This window comes from Labrus bergylta, chromosome 9 (genome assembly GCF_963930695.1).
Source record: "Labrus bergylta chromosome 9, fLabBer1.1, whole genome shotgun sequence".
NCBI lineage: Eukaryota > Metazoa > Chordata > Actinopteri > Labriformes > Labridae > Labrus > Labrus bergylta.
Window position 1 is genome coordinate 13,156,248 of NC_089203.1, and position 20,108 is coordinate 13,176,355.

The window sequence follows — 20,108 nt, forward strand, 5'->3', positions numbered from 1 at the left end:
AATCTAAATAAAGACATGCCAACACCTGTCTGGTATTCACAAATACATTGACTGTATTTACTGGAAGAGTGCTGTTAAAAATAACTGAAAAGCCATACAGCAAAGCAAAGTGACACAGATCCTCTATTTGAAAAACACACCTCCATCTTTATTCAGGAGTTTTACAAGATACATCATATCAGTATATACAAAAGATCAACATTAAAATATCAAGAGATAATACAAATATATATATTTTTTCTTTCTATAAAAAATGATTTTTATTATTAGGTAGGCCTGCTTCTTTAGACCTTCTCTAAACCTCAAGTCAGCTATCAAGTGTTTCTTGTGAAGGTGGTATTTATAAAAGGGGTGGGAGGCTATTTTGAAAGAAATGAATGTACCAAGCATGTGTAGGCTACCAATGTAAACTAATGCCACAATGCCTTTAACAGTATGCAGTATGTGCAAGGACCTTTGTGCGCAGATTTCTGTGATCACATGTGTGCATACACGTAAGAGTGTGTGATGAATACTTGTGACTGTGGTGGGCCACCATCAGGATACAGATTGAATGCATATGTTAATGACAAAATGAACAAACCATAACAAGTCTCATCATTTCGTTGTGGGGAAAATGTGTCATGCAGCTTCATCTCAATGTTTTTATTCTGCTAATGCAAATCAATTTTATATTACACCATTGAAATGTTATTTCAAACATTAGATACTGCTACATTCAGAATAAAAGTTCAATTCATTGCTGTTTTAATTAGAGCTGTTTAGATGTCATTTTCCCCCAATACACTTCCCATTTGATCAAGTGTGAACCTAGAAACAAGCTTAGCCAATAGCAGCAGCTTGGCTCGGGTCCTTCTAGTTGTGGAGTTACCCTGATTTTTAACATGAAACTGCTCCCTTTTGTGCGTTTACCTGTTTTAATTATCTTGACTTTATCTTTATTAAAAGTACAAACTTAAAACATGTGCTGGGAAAACACAGATCATTGTCATCAACTAGCTACCTTTCACCAGTGTTACATTCTTCACTAGCACTGCAATGCTGTTATTTGCTGTTTTCACATGAAAATAGACCCGAAATCTTTCTCTTTTTTTCTGTCTGCTAGAGGCAACCATCATTTATATTAATGTTGACTGTTATTTGAGAAGAAGAAACAACTCCATTTCGTAGGGCCTCATAAGTCTGAATCTAATGTCTGTCCAACACTTGTAATTCTAATGGAAAACTCTGGTTAGAATACACCCTAAACTAGTGCACTCAGTAAAACTAAGTGGCTGCACAGAAGGGGCAATGCAGCATGTCTTTAAATGATCACAAATTGACTGTAACAAACACATGATCCTTTGCATTTTCAAGGAAATACTTAAGCTGCAGCAACATTTCGTAGTCCAGCAGTAATAACATGAGAGTCCCAGTGTTGAATACTGGCAGTATCTGTGCGCCCTGCAGGTTACTGAAGTTTCATACAACTGTGTGGTACACATTCAGCCTGTTCCTCCAGCTCAGGGCAGGGGACACCAGCATTGGCCGGCCGCAAGAGGATGTAACGTGTACGGTGGCGAACACCACCTCTGGAGCAAGGACCCAGACATAAACCCCAGGATGACCAGAGAGACACTTCGCAATCCAGAGGTGTCACTGCGTCATAGGAAAGAGATGTGGCAAGAATAAAGATTTTGTTAACAGAAGAGGCAAGTAACCAATCTCTGCAAAACAAGGCATGTTTCCATTAGCATGGGCTTGTAGCATCTGTAGATAACATAGAATAGTACAGGTTGTGCTGGAATGCAAGAAGTCCTGAAACTTAGACTATATTACACCTGTCATGCAAGACGCATTGATTTAACAACACCAAACATTTCTGATCCTTCTAGGTAAAAGGTTTTGGTTTCACTGAGCTTACCTGAGAAGCGCTGTGGACTAATAGAGTTTGGTAAAATATGATTGGACATTGGGGTTTGCCGGTCAGGTGATCTGCTCTGTTGAGTGATCCTAATGCTGGCAATAGGTGGAAGCTCCTTTAAGCGTGGATAGTAGAAGGAGTTGGCTGGATGGTTCGGCATCTGAGACGTGATCTGAACGAGTCAGCAAAGAACAGTTGGGCATAATTCATCAGCAGAGCCAGCTAGATTCTCAACAAAAGTTCAAATACACAATAGCTCACTTAAAAACACATGTTGGGAAAGGACAGGCTGACTGTTATGTAAGAGAGGCCCTCTTTACTCAATTCACTCCAGGTCAGGCATGAGGGCCGCCAAGCAATCATTTGAGTGGAGACAGCTAAGAATGATGTCTCGTTCCCGTGCTGCTAAACTATTTTAGGAGTAATGAGGACCATCTACCTTGCTTTGTCTTTGAAGGGAATTCACAAAAGACTTTATTAAGAATCATCTTAAGAACCGATGATAAAACATCCGTCAGAATTTAAGCGTATTATCATGAACTTATGAACATACATAATATACAAAAAAATAATGTGCTGCGATAAAATACCATACGATACCATATACATCCAAGAGCTCACCTTTGTGATGTTTTCTGGAGGACTCGTTGGAAAGTTTGGAGAAGAGAAAGTGAATCCACTATCAGTTCCTGCATCATAAGGGTGAAGGTCAACGCTCACTTCCTGTTTCCAGTGGCTGCCCTCGCAAAGGTTTAAACTGTCCACACCGACAAACCAGTCGGGGCTGGGGATCATTTTCACCATAAGGGACAGCTATTGGTCAGAGAAAGAGAGAGGAGGAGACTACACATTTAGTAAGTTAAGACAAAATGTTTTCAAAATACACAAAGACTTGCAAAATCGATCGAAGTGCTGATTCATAAATCCTAATATAGCTCAAATAAATTGAGGACCAAGGCCACTAAGTACTCTTAGATTTACAGGAAGCAGGTCTTTGATGCAATATTAATGTTGGTTCCTCTGTCAAGACTGAAACATCTCAACAATTATGAATGGATTCTATGACATTGTATATAAATGCCACATTTTTAGTCTAACTTTGGTTACCATTGCCATTGTCAGCAAAAAAAATCTATTTGTGTCCATCAATTAGGTTTGTAACTTACAACATACAAAACAATAAACAATGAAAGTGCTAGTTACATTGTTGAATGCATAATGCAGAGCTTAAATGTTGAACAGTGTTAGCATTGACACTGTGAGCATATCAGCATGCTGATGTTGACTTTAAGCTCATAGTACTGCTATAATGCTGCCAAACAGAACAGCTGGACTGGTTTCAAACTCTGGTTTATTAGCTTTTATTTTTTGTGATCAATTCTTGATTAAGAAATGTACAAAGAAATTACATCATATATTACAAATGTTTTCCCCTTTTCTTCCCCCCAACCCCCTAGAGCACATACATCTATAAAAGTGCACATGTGCAAACATCAGGATTGGTTTATTAGCTTTTTTGATCTATATATTTAGTCATAAATCAAAAAGAAATAAACTCTGAGGCATATTTTGTTATTTTTTTACAGATTAGTTTAGTTTGTGCTTCGGTGAATGATGATGATGTACTTTCAAGTTGTTGATCTACTTTCTAGACTTGCATGCATTGGCAAGTTGTGATTGTAAATGATACTACAGGGTAACCTGATGAAAAATGGAATCACAATGCATTTATACTCAGGGACTATGGAACTGCCTATGTGCATGTGCATGAACCCACACAGTTTCCTGTGCAGGGTTGCACTGTGTCTCATGTGTGATGGATGTTTCCTAAGAGCTGGTGACCTCATACAGGAAGTGGCCTGGGGGTCGGCACACGCTGAGGTGGCAGTCACCCAGAAAACAGCACGTTTGAAAAACATCTCCTCTTTTGTGTCCTGATATTTGAGGACATGGGCTGAGCTGCTGAAGCCAGGGTCAGAGTGGGTGGGCTGACATCGAACCAGAGCAGACCACTCGAGACAGGGAGCAGGCAGTGTCATTCTGACACATGGGGTCTGTTTCTTGCCGGTGACGCACGGCAAGAAACAAAACACAAATCAGGATCAGCTCTGCTTCTTTCAATCCTCCCCTGATCCCCTTGTTCCTTCCTTCCTTCCTTTCCTCCTTTCCCCTCTATGGCCTCCTCTCAAGCAGTGTTTTTCCACGTAGCCTCGTCCTGCTTTATCCATTCAGCCACTCAGTAAGGATCAGCGGTATCCCTCGTCACTTTATTGATGATGGTTTGCAATACTGAGGCCAGGAAGGATCGCTAGACCACAGACAGTCACTCAAAGCGCCATGATTCCTCTCACTTTCTCTCCATCACAGCAAAACTTCCGCAGAACCCAACAGAGAAAAATTCAACCTACAAAACATGTAACTCAGTCCAGGAGCTCAAGCACCTAAATTCTAAGGAGCTGCTGTTGTATAGTCTGTGCTCTCTGTGTTTTGATCTTAAGGAGAAATACTACTTGGATCATGATACTATTTATCAGTCTGTTTTGAATCACACATTTTAGAGCAACGAAAAAAAAACTCATGAATATGAAGATAGGAATCATATGTGGTGGTGTTTTTTGGACATTGCGTCTTATTGTTCTGGTTTGTGTGTAAGAGAAAATGCGAGGGAGAGAGTCACAGACCGACAGAAAAGAAGGGCAACGGATTTAGGTGTCAGCCAACTCCCATCATTCAGTCTGTCATTGTCACGTTCGACACAAGCACAATAGTCATACCAAGCTTTTTTTGTTTTGTCCACAGATCTAAAAACAGAAAGACGCTTTTAAAAACAGTCATAGACATCACGTACCTAGAAGAAAAGCTGTTAAGCTGCTATCCATGACAAGTACTTACCAAAGATGCCCTTCGACAGAGTTGTTTATGATTTTAGAGAGCCCTAAGGTTCAGGCAGTGGAATAACCAATAAACAAATGTAGGTCAGCAGACATTCAGACAGGCAGACACCTATTTCTAAAAGTTCCAGCAAATGTCCGCCCTTCCTCTTCACCTCTCTCCCTCTTGTTCATCTGCAACATATGCTTTGCACATAAAAGAAGACTTTAGTTCTAGTTAGAACTCTGTGAATAGTATGTGACATTTTTCCAGAGAGCCATACCTCATTCCTCTTTGAATTCCTTTGCCTTTATTTAAACCCTAGGCCCAAATTTAGGACTCCAACAATGACCCTTGCTTTCAGACTCACTCACTATTCAACAGCATTGTCCAGCATTGATTAAAGTTGTTCCCTAGAGGAACTGACAGCCCAGCAAGGCATACACATTTATCAGCCTTAAATATGGGCTAATGCTTGATTGCAGCTGTCTGACGATCCAAAGAAATTCGTTAATAGTTTGAAGTTTTAACCCAAATATCTTTTTCTTTCCCTGAAAAATATTTCCCCTCTGAGCAACGTTAGCTCAACAAAGAGGGTAAAATATACTATTAAAATATAATTTTAAGACAGGCTTCACTTTGGTACAGTAGCTCAGTCTTTAGGGACATGGGTTGGGAACCAGAGGGTCGCCGGTTCAAGTCCCCGATGAAAGTTTGGAAGTCCGTCTGGTTGCTAGAGATGTGCCAGGTCATCTCCAGGTTGCCTCTCCGGTCGCTGGAGAGGTGCTAGGTCACTTCCCGAGTACTGCTGAGATGCAGTTGAGTGCGTTACTCTGCTACTATGTAGCAGCCCCACGACTCTGACATCTCTCCATTAAAGCATGTCCATAGGTCCTGTCTGTTCATGTGTGTATAGTGGGCCTATGTGTGTGAGAAGCAGCTCTCAATAATAATCACTATAGTGAATAAGACAAAATACAGAAACTAATAAAATACGTACATATGAACCTTTATGAATATTTTATCAAAGTAGACTCCAGATTTGAACCAAACATTGCCCTTTGCTCTTAAAGGAATACTTTGAGCTTTTTGAAATTTAAACTTAACTCTTAGTTTCTGAGAGTAAGAATAAATAACTGAAGCCAAAACCATATCTTAAGGTAAATTATGAAGCTTTTGTCAGTTAGCCTGAAAACTTGGCACAGGGGCAAATAATTCATCAGGCTTGTTCAAAGGAAGCACAATCAGCACCAAGACTCTTTTGTTAAGTCAGACCACCAAACCACATAGAAAACTTTTATTTTGGTTGTAGTTGTAAGGGAACCGCAGTAAGAATCCAGGAAGTGGCTGCCTAGCCAAGAAATAGTCTACCACCACATATAATATCCATAACACAGCATGATATCATTTTTACTTCCTTTTTTTAATAAATTAATTACATCAGATATTTAATTAATTAAACCGATATAAACCAAAACTCAAGACAAAGGAAATACCTAGAAGAAAGCTATACAGATACGTCTAAAAAGCTCTCTGAAGACTCAGCCTGTTTGAAAGAGAGGTTAATGTGATTTGTTTTGCAGTTTTTCATGATTGCAGTGGTCCCAAAATAGAAAAAATGGGATGTGGAGATTTCGTATGTTGGGGGTGGGGGGGGGGGATCTTATGGTCTAGAAAGAATTTAACATGAGGTTGATGGAAGCATGTCAGAATGGGGGTATATGGGATCAATGATTAATTCTAGTAAAAAGAACAAACATGGCCGCTGCAATTTGAGCAAATAAGGATATTGGTTGACTGACTAGCTCAAAGTGATCTAGAGTGGTGAAAAATGAAAGTTTGCATTAATTGTTTAGTGGTGGACAAAATAAATCAGAATTTTGCCATATGTCTTAGCTGAAGGAAAAAAGCATAACGTGACATAACGGTCAAACATCACATTTTGATCAAAGATGATAAAAAAATGTAACGGCAGATTTGATAATGGAGGGGGGTTAGCAATCAAACTGTTAAACTGTAGTGGACAGGTACAGTTTAAAGTATTTTTTATTAATTGTAGTATTATTATTATTATTATTATTTGTCAGAATTGACTTGGAGGAAATGAAAAGGCATCCACTCTTAAAAGGCAGCTGAGCAAACATTAATGGAGGACAGGGGATTCAGGATTAGGGTTTTGCAGAGAAATAGATCAGTGCATCATCAGCATAGCAGTGTTTGCTTTGGAGCAATTGAACAATTTCTAAACTATTTTTGTACTTAAGTTCATCCTGGGCACAATGAGTTCATTGGGCCATGAGGCAGACAGTGTGCAGACCGTGCAGGACGGATGTGGGTGTTTGTGGCTGCAGGACTTCAGCACTCGAGCTAAACATAGTCTGATTGGATAGTGGAAAGAAGTGGTGAAATGTGCGGATGGACAGCATTACGTGAAGGCCCAGATCACCAGATGACTTAAGAGATTTACTCAAACAGAGACAGTTTGTGTGACTTACTCTGTCTGAGCATGTGCTTACTTTTGTGAATGAGCATTGCTTCTACTTAAGTTTTATTTGTGCCTACCACTGAGTTCCGCGGCTGTATGAGCAACTCCGTGGAGCTGTGCCCGATGCCATTTGGGATGCCGGCCGTTCTGTACATGGCTCCAACCACACGTCTCTTCCTGGCCTCCTTGGCTGCTTTCATGAGCTCTACCGTCACCCCGAGTTCAGAGAAGTTCTGCACCCCTGCACTGGCTAGAGCACCCTCCTCCCACAGTCGAAAATGGCGATTGTGGCTAACCGCTAATGGAAGAAAAGAAAAACAAGAAAGAGAGAGATGCTTATTTGCTGGAATGCATATCAATGTCAATGAGGTACCACAGAGCCTCAGCCAGACGGTGAGATCATTTCCACCATGGAGCCTCTATGTATTTCTACAACTGCCTCCTTCTCCCTGCAATTAAACAGATAATGGTGAAGAAATTGCCCACATGTATGTCTCTGGCATTAGTGCATGGTTATAGTTACATCTTTCTCCATCTATCATTAATAAAACAACAGCAAAGTCTGGAGCTACCAGGAGATACAGATCAGGATCTCAAAGTCAGCACTCAGATGGTGGATGAACATTTTTTAAACAAATTTGAAATCCGTTAGTTTATACTCTTTCATACCATCCAGCCAAGACAACCATTGCCTTCATGTTCTCATACTTGGTCCTGTTTATCTATAATATCTGCTGCGAATCAAGAGACTTGATTTAGGTCAGACTATTTGTAGTTGAGCACACAGTGAAACCCACAGACCAACTTGCCTGAGCCAGTGGTTTTAAGGGCAGAGTAAGGTTAGCCAAAAACACGCTGACAAATACTCTGATGGTTCTGCCTCACCTCACTACTCAGAGCTGTACAGGCACACGTACACGAGCATGCATTTATACTTAAACACTCTTGACACATGCTTAACACACACACACACACACACACACACACACACACTGTGCTGAGACATATACACAACCTGTCCAGCACACTTCACACAGTATCTTGTTTCCCCCCTAAACGGCATTACTTAGACACTTAATTGCATTTCCATCCTAACAACTTTCCCACAAGCATCAAGACCTTGAAACTCGATAACACATCACGTTTGGGCCCCACCAAGACGTTAAAGCCCATTTCCCACCCTTCCTGAATTGCCCATGTTTTTCTCTGGCCATGACAAACTCCATTTCCTCTTCCATATAGCAGTGTCCTCGGCCCCTTTACCCCCGGGTCTCCACATAAAAGCAGCACAAACCATCGATGGCCCCCAAACCCCTTGACAGGTTGTGCTTTTCTTTGTGCAGTGACAAACTTTAAACCCTTGTTTTTCTTCTTTTGTGACAAAACCCAGTCCTTGCCTTTCCCACCCCCATCCCCTGTCCAGTGGTGCCCAGGGACATTAAAAGCCCTTATGGGTGTGTCAGAATCCCCGGTGTCTGTCTCTATAAGGAGTAAGTAGGCCATCACCCTCTGGCAGGGCAGCAGGGCAGCATTGGGAGAGCTGGAAACCAGACAAAGCCACAGACAGTGATGCACAAGAGCAGTTAAACACACACACACACACACACACACACACACACACACACACACACACACACACACACACACACACACACACACACACACACACACACACACACACACACACACACACACACACACACACACACACACACACACACACACACACACGTACAAACATCTGCCATCCATCCCATGCTCCATGGCTTGGAAAAAAAGCAAAAAAGAAGGGCAAGAATCTCCTCTTCCTCTTCTCCTCCTACTCCTGGCTCTGAGGTAAGTGGTGTGACCCCACCACACCCCAACTATCATCACCCTCCTTCGGCAGCCCTGAAAGCCTCTACTCCAGCTTATACCGTCAACGCTGTGGTAAACCAGTGGACACGTGGAAAGGAGTATGTGATCAAGTTGAAGAAATAGAGAAATATTAAAGAAATGGCTGGACAGACGTTACAGACACTGAGAGCAAAAAAGACCCATCTGGTAGCATTTAGACGGCCTTTCATATTGCTCTACCCTGTGTGTGTGTGTCTATGTAAGCTGACAATGAAAATCTAACCCTGTGACACATGATGGGAAGCAACAGATCTTTGTTTGGGTACAGCTAAGTCTGACAGTGTGTTGCTTCATCTCCCTTGGAATTTCCACCAAAAATTCCCACCCCCCCCTCCCCCCCAAAAAAAGGACTTTCTTTATCCTACGCCAGCTCACCTATGAGTTTGGACCACTGTGCAGGGGGCCGGAAGAGTGGATACTGCTTTGGAAAGGACTGTGGGCTCCAGTGACCCGTAAAGACCAGGATGTAGGAAGCAGGACCCTTGGCTGTGCATTCTGTCCCATTGAGCGGTCGCAGAGGCCCAGCGAAAGTTATGCAAAGCTTCAGGAGTACAACGAGTAGCTGCTGCAGCCAACTGCAGGTCAGGTGCTCTGATGACATCATCTGAAAGAAATGGAAAAAGTATTCCTCATTAATTGTAGACATGTATCAGGTTTTCAAATGATTGGCTTAACCATGCAAGCAGCAGTTATGTTGATTGCAAAGAATAACTGCTTCTGATTTCTGAGATTTCTTGAGTACCATTAAAAGTTTTGTCCATTTCATGAAAAAGTAGAATCCATCAGCCAATAAGTGAAATTACTTTTATGAAACCAATACCAGACAATCCTGATTTCCCTTTTAATCCAAAAACAAAGCTCAATGAACCCATTGACCCTGGAGACTTTAAAACAATACTCCTATTCCCCCGAGCCAAGCCAAGAGCGTTGGGCCACCGCCAATCTGCAGCTACACATTCATGCGGTAATGTCTGCCAGAGAAGCACGCCAAAAATAAAGCAACAGAGGTGACATCTCTGAAGATAGATGCAAATCCTGTCTGCTTCGCTGCTCTACTGACCTCACCGACTGACCATCCACTGACCGCCAGCTGCTGAGTCAGACACACTGTAAGAAGAGGGGCATAAAGGGAAAGGGCGCACATGCAGGGTAACTGCTCATGATACATTTCACCCTCACATACTTGCTTAAGATTTTGCTCCTAATGTTGTTTCTTTTCCTCCTTTTTGACAGAAAATTGACACAATGAAATCTACAACTGGCAGCAGTGAATGTCGCAGAATCTTTACAGAGCCTTGATAGCTGAATGTTACCGAATGACCCACCTTTACTACCTGACTCTTTGTGATAGTCTGTGTATGAAACCTTTCTGAAAAATGCCAAAAGAAACACTTGCCTCTGGGATGAAACTGTTTAAATCTTTGTCATAAAAAAAGAACCATGTAAGATTTTATGATTGCAGAGGATTTTTACTTTGTTTGAACTCTGCAGTTCTAATGACTCTTTGGATGAAAAGTCTTCTGGGCAAAAAAGCGCAGCACAAAATAAGTGATTTTATATCACCCATTTGCTATTTTCTTTGCAGATGTTTTCACTTTGAGTTGACGGTTTATGATCCGATGACAGATGGATTTTTTCTGGTTTGTGTGTAACTGAAAGGGAGAACAATGTTTCATGGCTGTAGCCTTGTGTGTGGCGTTTCTCTTGGTTACTATACTATAACTAAACCTCCAAGCAGCTGCAGAATGCAGAAAGTTAAATATGGGCAAGTGGACCAGTGCACAAACACACACAAGTGTGCACACACACACTGCACATACTGCACATGTCCTGCTGCTCACTGTCCCTGAAGTCTATTTCCAGAGGTCATATAATGTTTCTCTGCCAATATAGGTGCAAAACTCCAACTCTGACACTTTTCTGACCGCAACCTTTATATGTCCCTGAGTGTTTTATCAATTCCCTGTCTCCATTAAATGTATATTAACCACTACACAGTTTAACAGCCAGCTATAAAAATACCTCCAGTATGGAGACACACAGAGCCCAGCTTTGATCTCACTGCTCAGTCATCTGATCATCTCACCGGCTGCAACGTTGCTGCTCTGCAGGAGGCAGATAAAGCTCCAGGTGGAGAGGTTTTAATGTGCAACTAGTTCCAAAAAGTAATGGTATTTTAGGAAGATGACAAAAAATATAATCTCCAGACTACATAAGAAACAGTTTTGATGCTTCTGAGGTCTGTGTGCTCGGGTTAGTGGAAGTTCACGCCTGTAGCTGAAGGTTTTTTTTACATCAGTATGTGAAATGAACTGCCGACTGTCGACAGTCTGTCGACTTTAGTATAGAAAAGGAGGTCAGACCTTTCGCAGGCTGTTGCAAAGATTTACCTGTTTTAAACGCGTACCAGAAAAGGACCAGCTGCATTTTAACTGTCAAGCGTTCTTTGTTTTCAGAGTGATTCATTTGTAAAATACTGAGAGTGGCTTTCATGAGTTCTGTGTTGCTACAAAAGCGATTAAATATTTTAATGAAACACTGTGGTTTAACCTTCCCTCTGAACTTGTCACACTGACACACGAAAGAGACATTTCTTGAATTCCCACACTGACACACTGAACTGTATTAGGTAACACACAAACACACACACACACACACACACACACACAGAGATACATACACACATAGCCTACACACACATGGCCTTGCTACCAGCTGATGTCTTTCTTTGAAAACACATACTCATAATGATAAGAATAGTAAAGGCTGAATGGTATTTATCAATGCATGCAGAGACTAAAGACATAAGTCCAGACATAAAGTTTACAAACTTGCAGCATGCACACACACACACACACCAGACCTGCTCTCGTCAGTCAACATAAACAGACACATACAGCAGTTTTTTTTTTCTGTCAGGCACAAGACACAATAAAAGCAGGGTATGTGGCGCTCAGCCAAATGTAGCAGCCGACGCCCCATGGGCACCTTCACTGTGTAATTACAGCAGACTCATGCAGAGATAATACACACATCCAGCTCAGCTACTAAACTCAGACATGCAGGTATGTGCACACAAACACAGATTTGTGCACACAGCGGGAGGTTTGTTCATTTTTAACAAGGCAGGGGCTGGGAGGTAATTTGCTGTTTTCTCAGAAATATTTTGTTTTGCGAGGCTGAGGTACATTCAATAGTGTGTGCTTAAAAAATAGATACATCACTGTGTTTAAAGGGCCTTACTGACGCCCTTATGTAGCATGGGCATGTATCTGTGCAAACAATCATGCATATGCACAGAAACGCAGACAGATAGAAACTGTAATCATCCAGACAAGCATCACAACAGGAGGTTGGAAACTTGTCCGTCTCTCATCCTGGTGAAGGGGAACTCATGACATTGCGGTAGCAGCTCATGTAGATAAAAAAAAAAGGAGGAGGGCATGAAGTTTAAGGTTTGCTCGATATGCTCAGCTAAAGCCTCATCTCAAGAGGAAGACAAGTATGAAAGACATTGTGTGAATACATCTGTACCTGTGTTTGTATATAAATTGCACCAAAGAACAGATTATATGCAAAAATCAATCATTTTGTGTGAATTCAGCTGATTTGTTGGGGTACATGCTAAGAAACAAAACGTTTACAACTACAAAAATGCAAAATGAGCTAAATAAACAACATAACCACAATTCATCCCAACACAAAAGTCTTATTCAGTTGTGAAACATAAGAACCTTTTGGAGATACAATCTTTTTTATTTGTGTTCATTTGATGCTGCTTTTTATAAACAGTCATTTTTTACAAACATCATTATCAGATGTAGTTAACAATTTCTTTACAATATAAGTGTCTTTAACATAAAAAATGATCTATTTCTACATGGTTCAATGTTGTGGACTAAAGCACTTTTAAAATATACAAGAAGTTAATATTAGATGTGAATATTAAAATCTCTAATACAAAGTTGAATTGCAGACGTGATTATAAAATCTACCTCAGTGTTATAACAGACCTCTCTTAAATAACATGTTACTAAACATTGACGCTTTTTGTACAGTTGGGTGGCATTAATCATCATTTATCAATATATTGTAATGAAGTGACGCATTACTACTTTCACTAAAGTAAAGGATATGAACATGTTTCCTCCCCGGCATGCATTTGCTCAAAAAAATACAATGTCTTCTCAATCTTACAGCATCTCTTTTGGCTAACAGGCATTGAAATGTGCTTATAAGGGGTCCCCTCAGACTCTCCTGATGAGAATGAATGAAATCTCAGCGTGGTCTTACCTGTGTTGGATCAGTCAGTGACAGAGAGAAGCTGCAGCAGGATCACACAGTTGGAACCTCAGAGAGGATACAGCTCCGCTCACTCACCTCCTCTTGCTCGTCCTACTCTCCCCTAAGTCACTGTCTGCCACAGCTCTATCAGCCTGTATCCCTCTATCCTCTGTCTTTATCTTGCTTTCCAAATTTCTCTCCTCCTCCTCTGTTCTCTCTCTCATTGTATCTCCTCACGTTACCCTCCTTCTCTCTGCCTCTCGCTTTCTCCTCCCCCTCCTCCTCTTTTCTCCCCCTACCTCTCCTTGTATGGAAAGGCAGTTAACAGACTCTATCCCTCTCTTTCTCCTTTCTTTCTCTCTTTCAGTGGCTGTATGAGATCAGCAGCTTCATTGCTGACGAGGTAATCAACACCACATTGGCCTCTCGTAACCACTCAGCATTGTGTATTTTCTTATCCGTTTTTCAGTACACACTATCAGACTTTAGCGGTGTATGTTGGTGAATAATGGCAGAGAAACAGACGGGCTTAGGCGCAGATATGCAACCTGGAGTACAGACAGAGCAGAGTCTGGACAGAGAAACAGTTTTTTGTGTGCGTGTCTGTTTCTGCACTTAATTTACTGATTGGACTTTGCAGAAAATCAAAGGGTGTTCAATAGTTGTCGTCTTTGTTCCCTTTTCAAATAGTTCCTCTGTCTTGAGGCAGTTCCAGCTGTGATCTGAGCCGAGGACCCCCTTTATTTTTTTTTACTCAGGTCAGAGTGTGCATGTTTGTGTGAGTGTGAGTGTGTGTGTGTGTGTGTGTGTGTGTGTGTGTGTGTGTGTGTGTGTGTGTGTGTGTGTGTGTGTGTGTGTGTGTGTGTGTGTGTGTGTGTGTGTGTGTGTGTGTGCGCGTGTGTGCGTGTGTCCGAGACGTGTGGTCACCAGTTCCCACAGCTGGTACACACATGGACTACCAGGGAGGTTTGTGTTACCGGCCACCACTCACTTATCAACATGTCAAAGCTCAAACTCAACCAGGCTGTGTACTTTTGTGTGTATGTGTATGTTTTCGAAAGAGAGAGGGCAAAATCAATGAGAACTTTTGTTATTTTCCTGATTGTTAGTCATTGGACAAAACAAGGCAGAAAGCCTATATATCATTAAAAGTTGTCACACACACACACACGCACACACGCACACACGCACGCACGCACGCACTTTGATCATTGCTGTGATCTAATATGGTTAATTCACAACTACTGTCCTTATATCTGCTATACTACTACTATCACCCTGACCTGGCAACCAGCAGCCAGACCCTAAAGACGACTCTGCTAATGTGTGACTGCAGACCCTTTAAAACAGCTCGGCCACGTCACTGTTTGGCTGGTCTGTCTGCCTTCCAGGAATGGGGGGAGACAAAGAGGGGCGGACAGAAGTAGGAGAGGGGGAGTGGGGTTAAATGTGGATCAGGTAACAATCAGTCTTTCACTCACAAACATTGAATTCGACAACAACACACATCTGTGTCTCGCCTTAATTCAACACAATTTCTTTCTAAAAAAACTGCAACTAAATCATCTATCTATTTATCTAGCTACTGTCTGTCTCTGCACTTTAAAGTAGGTTACGGGAAAAACCCAGACTTCCCTGCTGCCACTGATTAATGACAGTGAGCTCTGCGTCCAGATTGACTCAGATTAATGTTTAGCGTCATTGACACCCTATCAAATACACAGGTGTGTGTGTGTGTTCAAGTGTGAGTATGAACACTGTGCGCACAAAAACACTCAAAACGCTGGCGCAGGCATGTGTACTTGCAAACGAAAGCAGGATTTGATAGTTATGTTGATTATTACTTGTTTTATTACTTAACCACACACACCCACACACACACACACACACACACACACACACACACACACACACACACACACACACACACACACACACACACACACACACACACACACACACACACACACACACACACACACACACACACACACACACACACACACATTAAGATACCAGACATGGCAGAAAAATCTCTGCAGATTGTCTGCTTGACGCAAATCCCCAATATAGCTAAAAAGTTTTCTTCCTGTCAATCACATGCATGAGTCAATGTTAGGAGCCAAGTAAGTGAAGCAATGAGAGGAAAACTATGAGCTAATCATTGAGTGTTGGGCCACAGCCATACGAGCTCCAGTGTCTCCGCTCCATCACCACAAAACCCTGCAGACAGCGGCATCAGGACCAGATGGATTATGTTGACTGTGTATTGTGATGCAACATCATGGAATATCAAAGCCGGAGAATAAATACAGAATGTTTCATGCCATGCGGTTGCTTAGACTTCTTTTGTATTTCAAAGAATACAATATTTTTGTTATTGTTAAATAAATATCACATGAAAAGATTAAAATCAACAATTTGTAAGTCTGTCTCCCGATATGTTTTGACGCCAATGTCCTCTCTTTGTGACTCAGCTCAAAATCATTTTGTGTATGCTGATGGCACCATTAATCTTCAACCCCACTTTTCTATCACCATGCAAGCACGCTTGAGAAGCTGTGGGTTTACAGATGAATCTGATTGGAACATCTTTTCATTTGGCAGATATTGGATGTCATCTTAAGCATCGTATGAAATGAAACTTTAACCTTATCCTTATGCTTAATGTCAAGGGAAGGTGTCAAGGAATAATATTAAAATCAACCAGTACGTAGATTTTGAGATATTTCTGCTTAGACCTAATTGGAGGATTAATTCAGCATATTCTCATCCCAGACATTTTCCACTATAACCATCATAAACAAAAATTCTGTTAAAATGATGTATTGCTGTGTTCCAGTTAACACGTCTTATAAATGTAGGAGAGCTGACACTGTATGTTTAATTTCAACATTTATCGATAATGGAAAATCTATTCCCTATTTCAAAGTAAAACAACATTTCTGATCACTAATTATCTACTGTTAGACCACAGCTAATGCTAACGGTCAAGCATTTCCTGGATAACAATCATGTTAGCTAGCATTACATTAGCAAGTAAGTATGTCTATTTGTCATGTTCCAAGCAAACATTGTGTAAGCTTGGGATTTCCTACTGAATTATGTCAAAATTAGCAAACAATATTAGCTTTTAGCATCTTCCTTGCTAACCTTTTTGGGAAAATGCTGTATTTGGTTTCATGCAAGAATCAAATGTATTGACCATGTCACTAAAGCCGACGCTGCCAACATCCACCAGATAAAGTTTTTGATGTCAGGGTCTGCTTGGACTGTAGCTTGCTAATGATAGTATCTTAGCACAGGTTTCGTCTAAACCATCTCAACAATGGACTGTTTACAGTCTATGATTTCAACCAGGGAGTAATTGTTTTTCTGTTCTTTTATTTAATCGCTTACAGCAAAACCTACAGACTGGTAGACTTTTGGAATGTTTATCTTCTTCATATCAAGTCCACATGATTTAAATTCTGAGTTGGAGAACTGTAAATCGCTGCAGATGTTGTTTTGTCCTTGTTAGCCAACTTATGCTAACTGGCGAGCCACCCAAGCTGACGTTATTGTCATGAGTGGTAAAAGGTCAAACTCAGATGCCCGTGAGATTAAAAAAGCTAAACTCAGTGATTAAAAAAAAGCCTCAGGGCGCGGTCTCACTGGCCATCCGTACCGTGCCCAAGCACGCTTCAACGCTAAAGTCCAGTTTGTTAGATCAGTGTGACCGCTCCGTATCGTGCTCAGGCACGGTACACTTCCTTGGCTTTGGCACCGAGGTGTGCTTCGGTGCGGTACACTTCATGCACGAGCACAAGCTCGCGGGTACACAACGCTGACAGTCTTCATTATGGAGAAATCCAGAGTTTCATGGCTGTATCTGACTAAAATTACACAATATAAATTTTAAATTAATCAATGCTCGTTTTGTTTTGATTTGGAGGCGCACGAGAAGTGACGATTTACGTTTAATTTCGCACAGCATCGTGGGTGGTAAAATACAATTCATTTCCTGAAAGGATGCATCCAATCCATACTGCATGAAACCCGGAAGTTAGTGTCCATGCTGAAATGTTCAGTATACTGAGGTGGACCCAAAAAATGCATACTGAATGACCACGAAAGTTCAGTATACTGAAACTCCCTACTGAAAAGTACGTACTGCCAACTGAACTGTGACAATTCGGAAAGGGCCCCGGTAATAAATTTGACAAGGAAGAAGAACGTGACACAGTAAACAAAGAGCAACAATGGAGGACATCCAGCAATTTGTGGTCTTTCTCATTGGCTTGTGGTTCTTTGTTACAAAACGCAATGAAGCTTTGTTTCAGACAAGGCTGTGTGGCACGATCCTTTCGACCAATCAACGGACTGCAGTGTTTAGCTCCAGCTTTTAGGGTCGGATCGGTAGACTTGGCACCCCAACAGAAGGGAAGCAAAAAGTAGGATGGTACGGGACGGTAATTTAGGGACCTTTCCCGACTTTTGATCGTGGATACACCACAAAATGCGTGCCGTACCGTGACAAACCGAACTGAACTGCTTGGTGGAAACGGGGCTTAACAGTAAGATCGGTTGCCGATTTGGATCGATTTATCTTTAAACCCCTAGTAATATCATCGAGTAAGTGGCTGGATGCTAACGTTAACTTTTCTCTCTCTAGCTAATGAGATATCCTATACTTTGTTTTATCTTGAAATGAGATCATATTGACTTCAGGATTCTGAGGTAATATTTAATATACATTTGCTATGACTTAAGATCGTGTTTTAACGAGCCAAAGGTTTACACTTTTGGTGGTGAAATGCCTTTTTAATACAACAGGCTAGGCTATGCTTGATGTAGGCCATATTCAAAATCTACTACAGTGCGCTGTATGTGTTCATTTTATCGAGTTGTTGTGGAGCTCTTCAGAATTAAGGACTAAAGAAAGTCAAGCCCTATATATTTCTTTCACTTCAACATATATGTTGGTTAAATGAAAGATGCACTCAAGTATATTTTAATAGGAAAACAAAGTTGGTGCACTCTGATGGTGATGTAGCATCTGAGGCATTCAATGGCTGGAATAATATTTAATCATTCCAAAGACAACCAAAGACAAATATTTATCCTCTCAACTTTAGAAGCTGGTAGCACGATCCCTCCAAGTTTTTTAAGTCATCTCTCATGGGACTAATTCATCAAAGAGACATTGTATGCACAAGCATGCACCTAGGCTTTACAACTTTCTCCCTAACCTTAATTCTGCCCTGTCAAACTGCTCTAATTTCTGCATGGAAGGAAAAACAATTTTAGTTTTCTTTTTCTCCAGGCCTCAGAAAAATACATTTACATCACCTTTGACCTACTTTGAGTCAAAGGGGTTTTTCTGTCTTGTCACTCACTCACTCAAACTAGTAGAAGTTTCCTGAGCAGGATGATGATCTCCCAGAGAATATCTTTACTGAAGGGTTTTTACTCAGCAGCAGTATGGTAAGCAACACTCATTTAACTGGGTGGACCACTGTGTTCCCTGACCTTATGACATATGTGAGGCTTTTGAGTGCTCCCCTCTTCCTCCCCTTCCTCCTCTTGAACTAAACAAACAAATAAAAAATAAAAAATCTGGTGGCCCAGCATGGGGGCTGACAGGAGTAATGTATGGCGCTGGGTAAGGCGAGGTGGATGATGCTCTTGTACACTTTGGTGCACAAATGTGGTAAGACTCAGGAAGCAATGAGCAAAAGTGTGTGAATCAGATCTGTTAAAATACTGCTTGCATCCTGTGCCTCATTCAACGGCACACTAGTATACACTCACTGTTATGTAACACGCCTGTCGCTTGGATGGAAACTAGCCAGCACAGTTTGAAACAGTTTGTGTGTTGCCCCCCATTTCATACAGTACATAACATACAGTATATAATCAAAAAGTTTAAAGAATGAGATAACTATAAAGCAAAATCAAACATTTGGTGGTTAGCTCTCTTCTCCTTTGTGTTTTTAAAAAGCAAATGACTCAACAACCAGTCATGTCCATTCATGGCCCCAGGGATAAATTGTAATAGCTCTAGTCCCTCCACTTTGCAAAAAAAAAACTTCAAAACGTGTACAAATGGGTTTTTACATTTGTTAAACTGTAAGCACTGAATATCATCTCGAGAAGAAACATCTGTAAATATTTTGAGCACTGAATCTCAGAACTGACTTGTTGTGAACCTGTTTACAAACCATTGCTCACTGATCATTATTTCGTAGAATTAAGTCGATATACTTATTAGAGGGTGTTAAGACCGATGAAACCAATGTTTCGTTTTACTGCACTTGGCTATGTGTATAATAGCCAAGACCACTGTAGAAAGCATAACTATTTTGGAAGAAGGGTTTTGTAATAAGTCTAAAAATGGTATTCAGTGCGAATATTTTAAAACATGTGCCGTAACTGTACAGCAATTGTTCAGACAAACATTGACACACCATCCCCTCTCTTTCATCCCATGGGACTGCAGCAGTGTGTCTTGCCTACCAATACTTTTTGAAGAGATTATGTCACAGCCCTTTTTCCCTTTTTTCAACAGGGCCTTTAGAGAGAGACAGGGCTGGACTCTAACCTTACCCTAGGTTGCTGTCAGGAGGTCCCAGCCTGTGTACAAGGGGGAAACACCATACAAGATGAGCTAGCAGAGCTCCTCACCTG

General features: G+C 41.2%; 1 protein-coding gene across 1 annotated transcript; it reads right to left on the reverse strand.

Annotated features, from left to right (window-relative positions):
- Positions 1–121: 121 nt before the first annotated feature.
- On the reverse strand, positions 122–15,911 carry spon2a (spondin 2a, extracellular matrix protein). The gene is made up of 6 exons (XM_065958398.1): positions 13,449–15,911; positions 9,531–9,759; positions 7,337–7,557; positions 2,525–2,716; positions 1,904–2,075; positions 122–1,638 (listed from the first exon to the last, which is right to left on the reverse strand). Exons 2-6 carry the CDS (start codon positions 9,757–9,759, stop codon positions 1,451–1,453), a joined length of 1,002 nt encoding a protein of 333 aa, XP_065814470.1. The 5' UTR covers positions 13,449–15,911; the 3' UTR covers positions 122–1,450.
- Between the last annotated feature and the right edge of the window lie 4,197 nt (positions 15,912–20,108).

Bases quoted from the DNA above. Each gene is read 5' to 3' on its own strand.
- spon2a (XM_065958398.1), bottom strand. From the start codon at position 9,759: ATGATGTCATCAGAGCACCTGACCTGCAGTTGGCTGCAGCAGCTACTC. The intron at 7,558-9,530 runs GTGAGCTGGCGT...TTCTTCCATTAG, and splicing joins ACAGTGGTCCAAACTCATAG to CGGTTAGCCACAATCGCCAT. The intron at 2,717-7,336 runs GTAGGCACAAAT...TCTGACCAATAG, and splicing joins TACAGCCGCGGAACTCAGTG to CTGTCCCTTATGGTGAAAAT.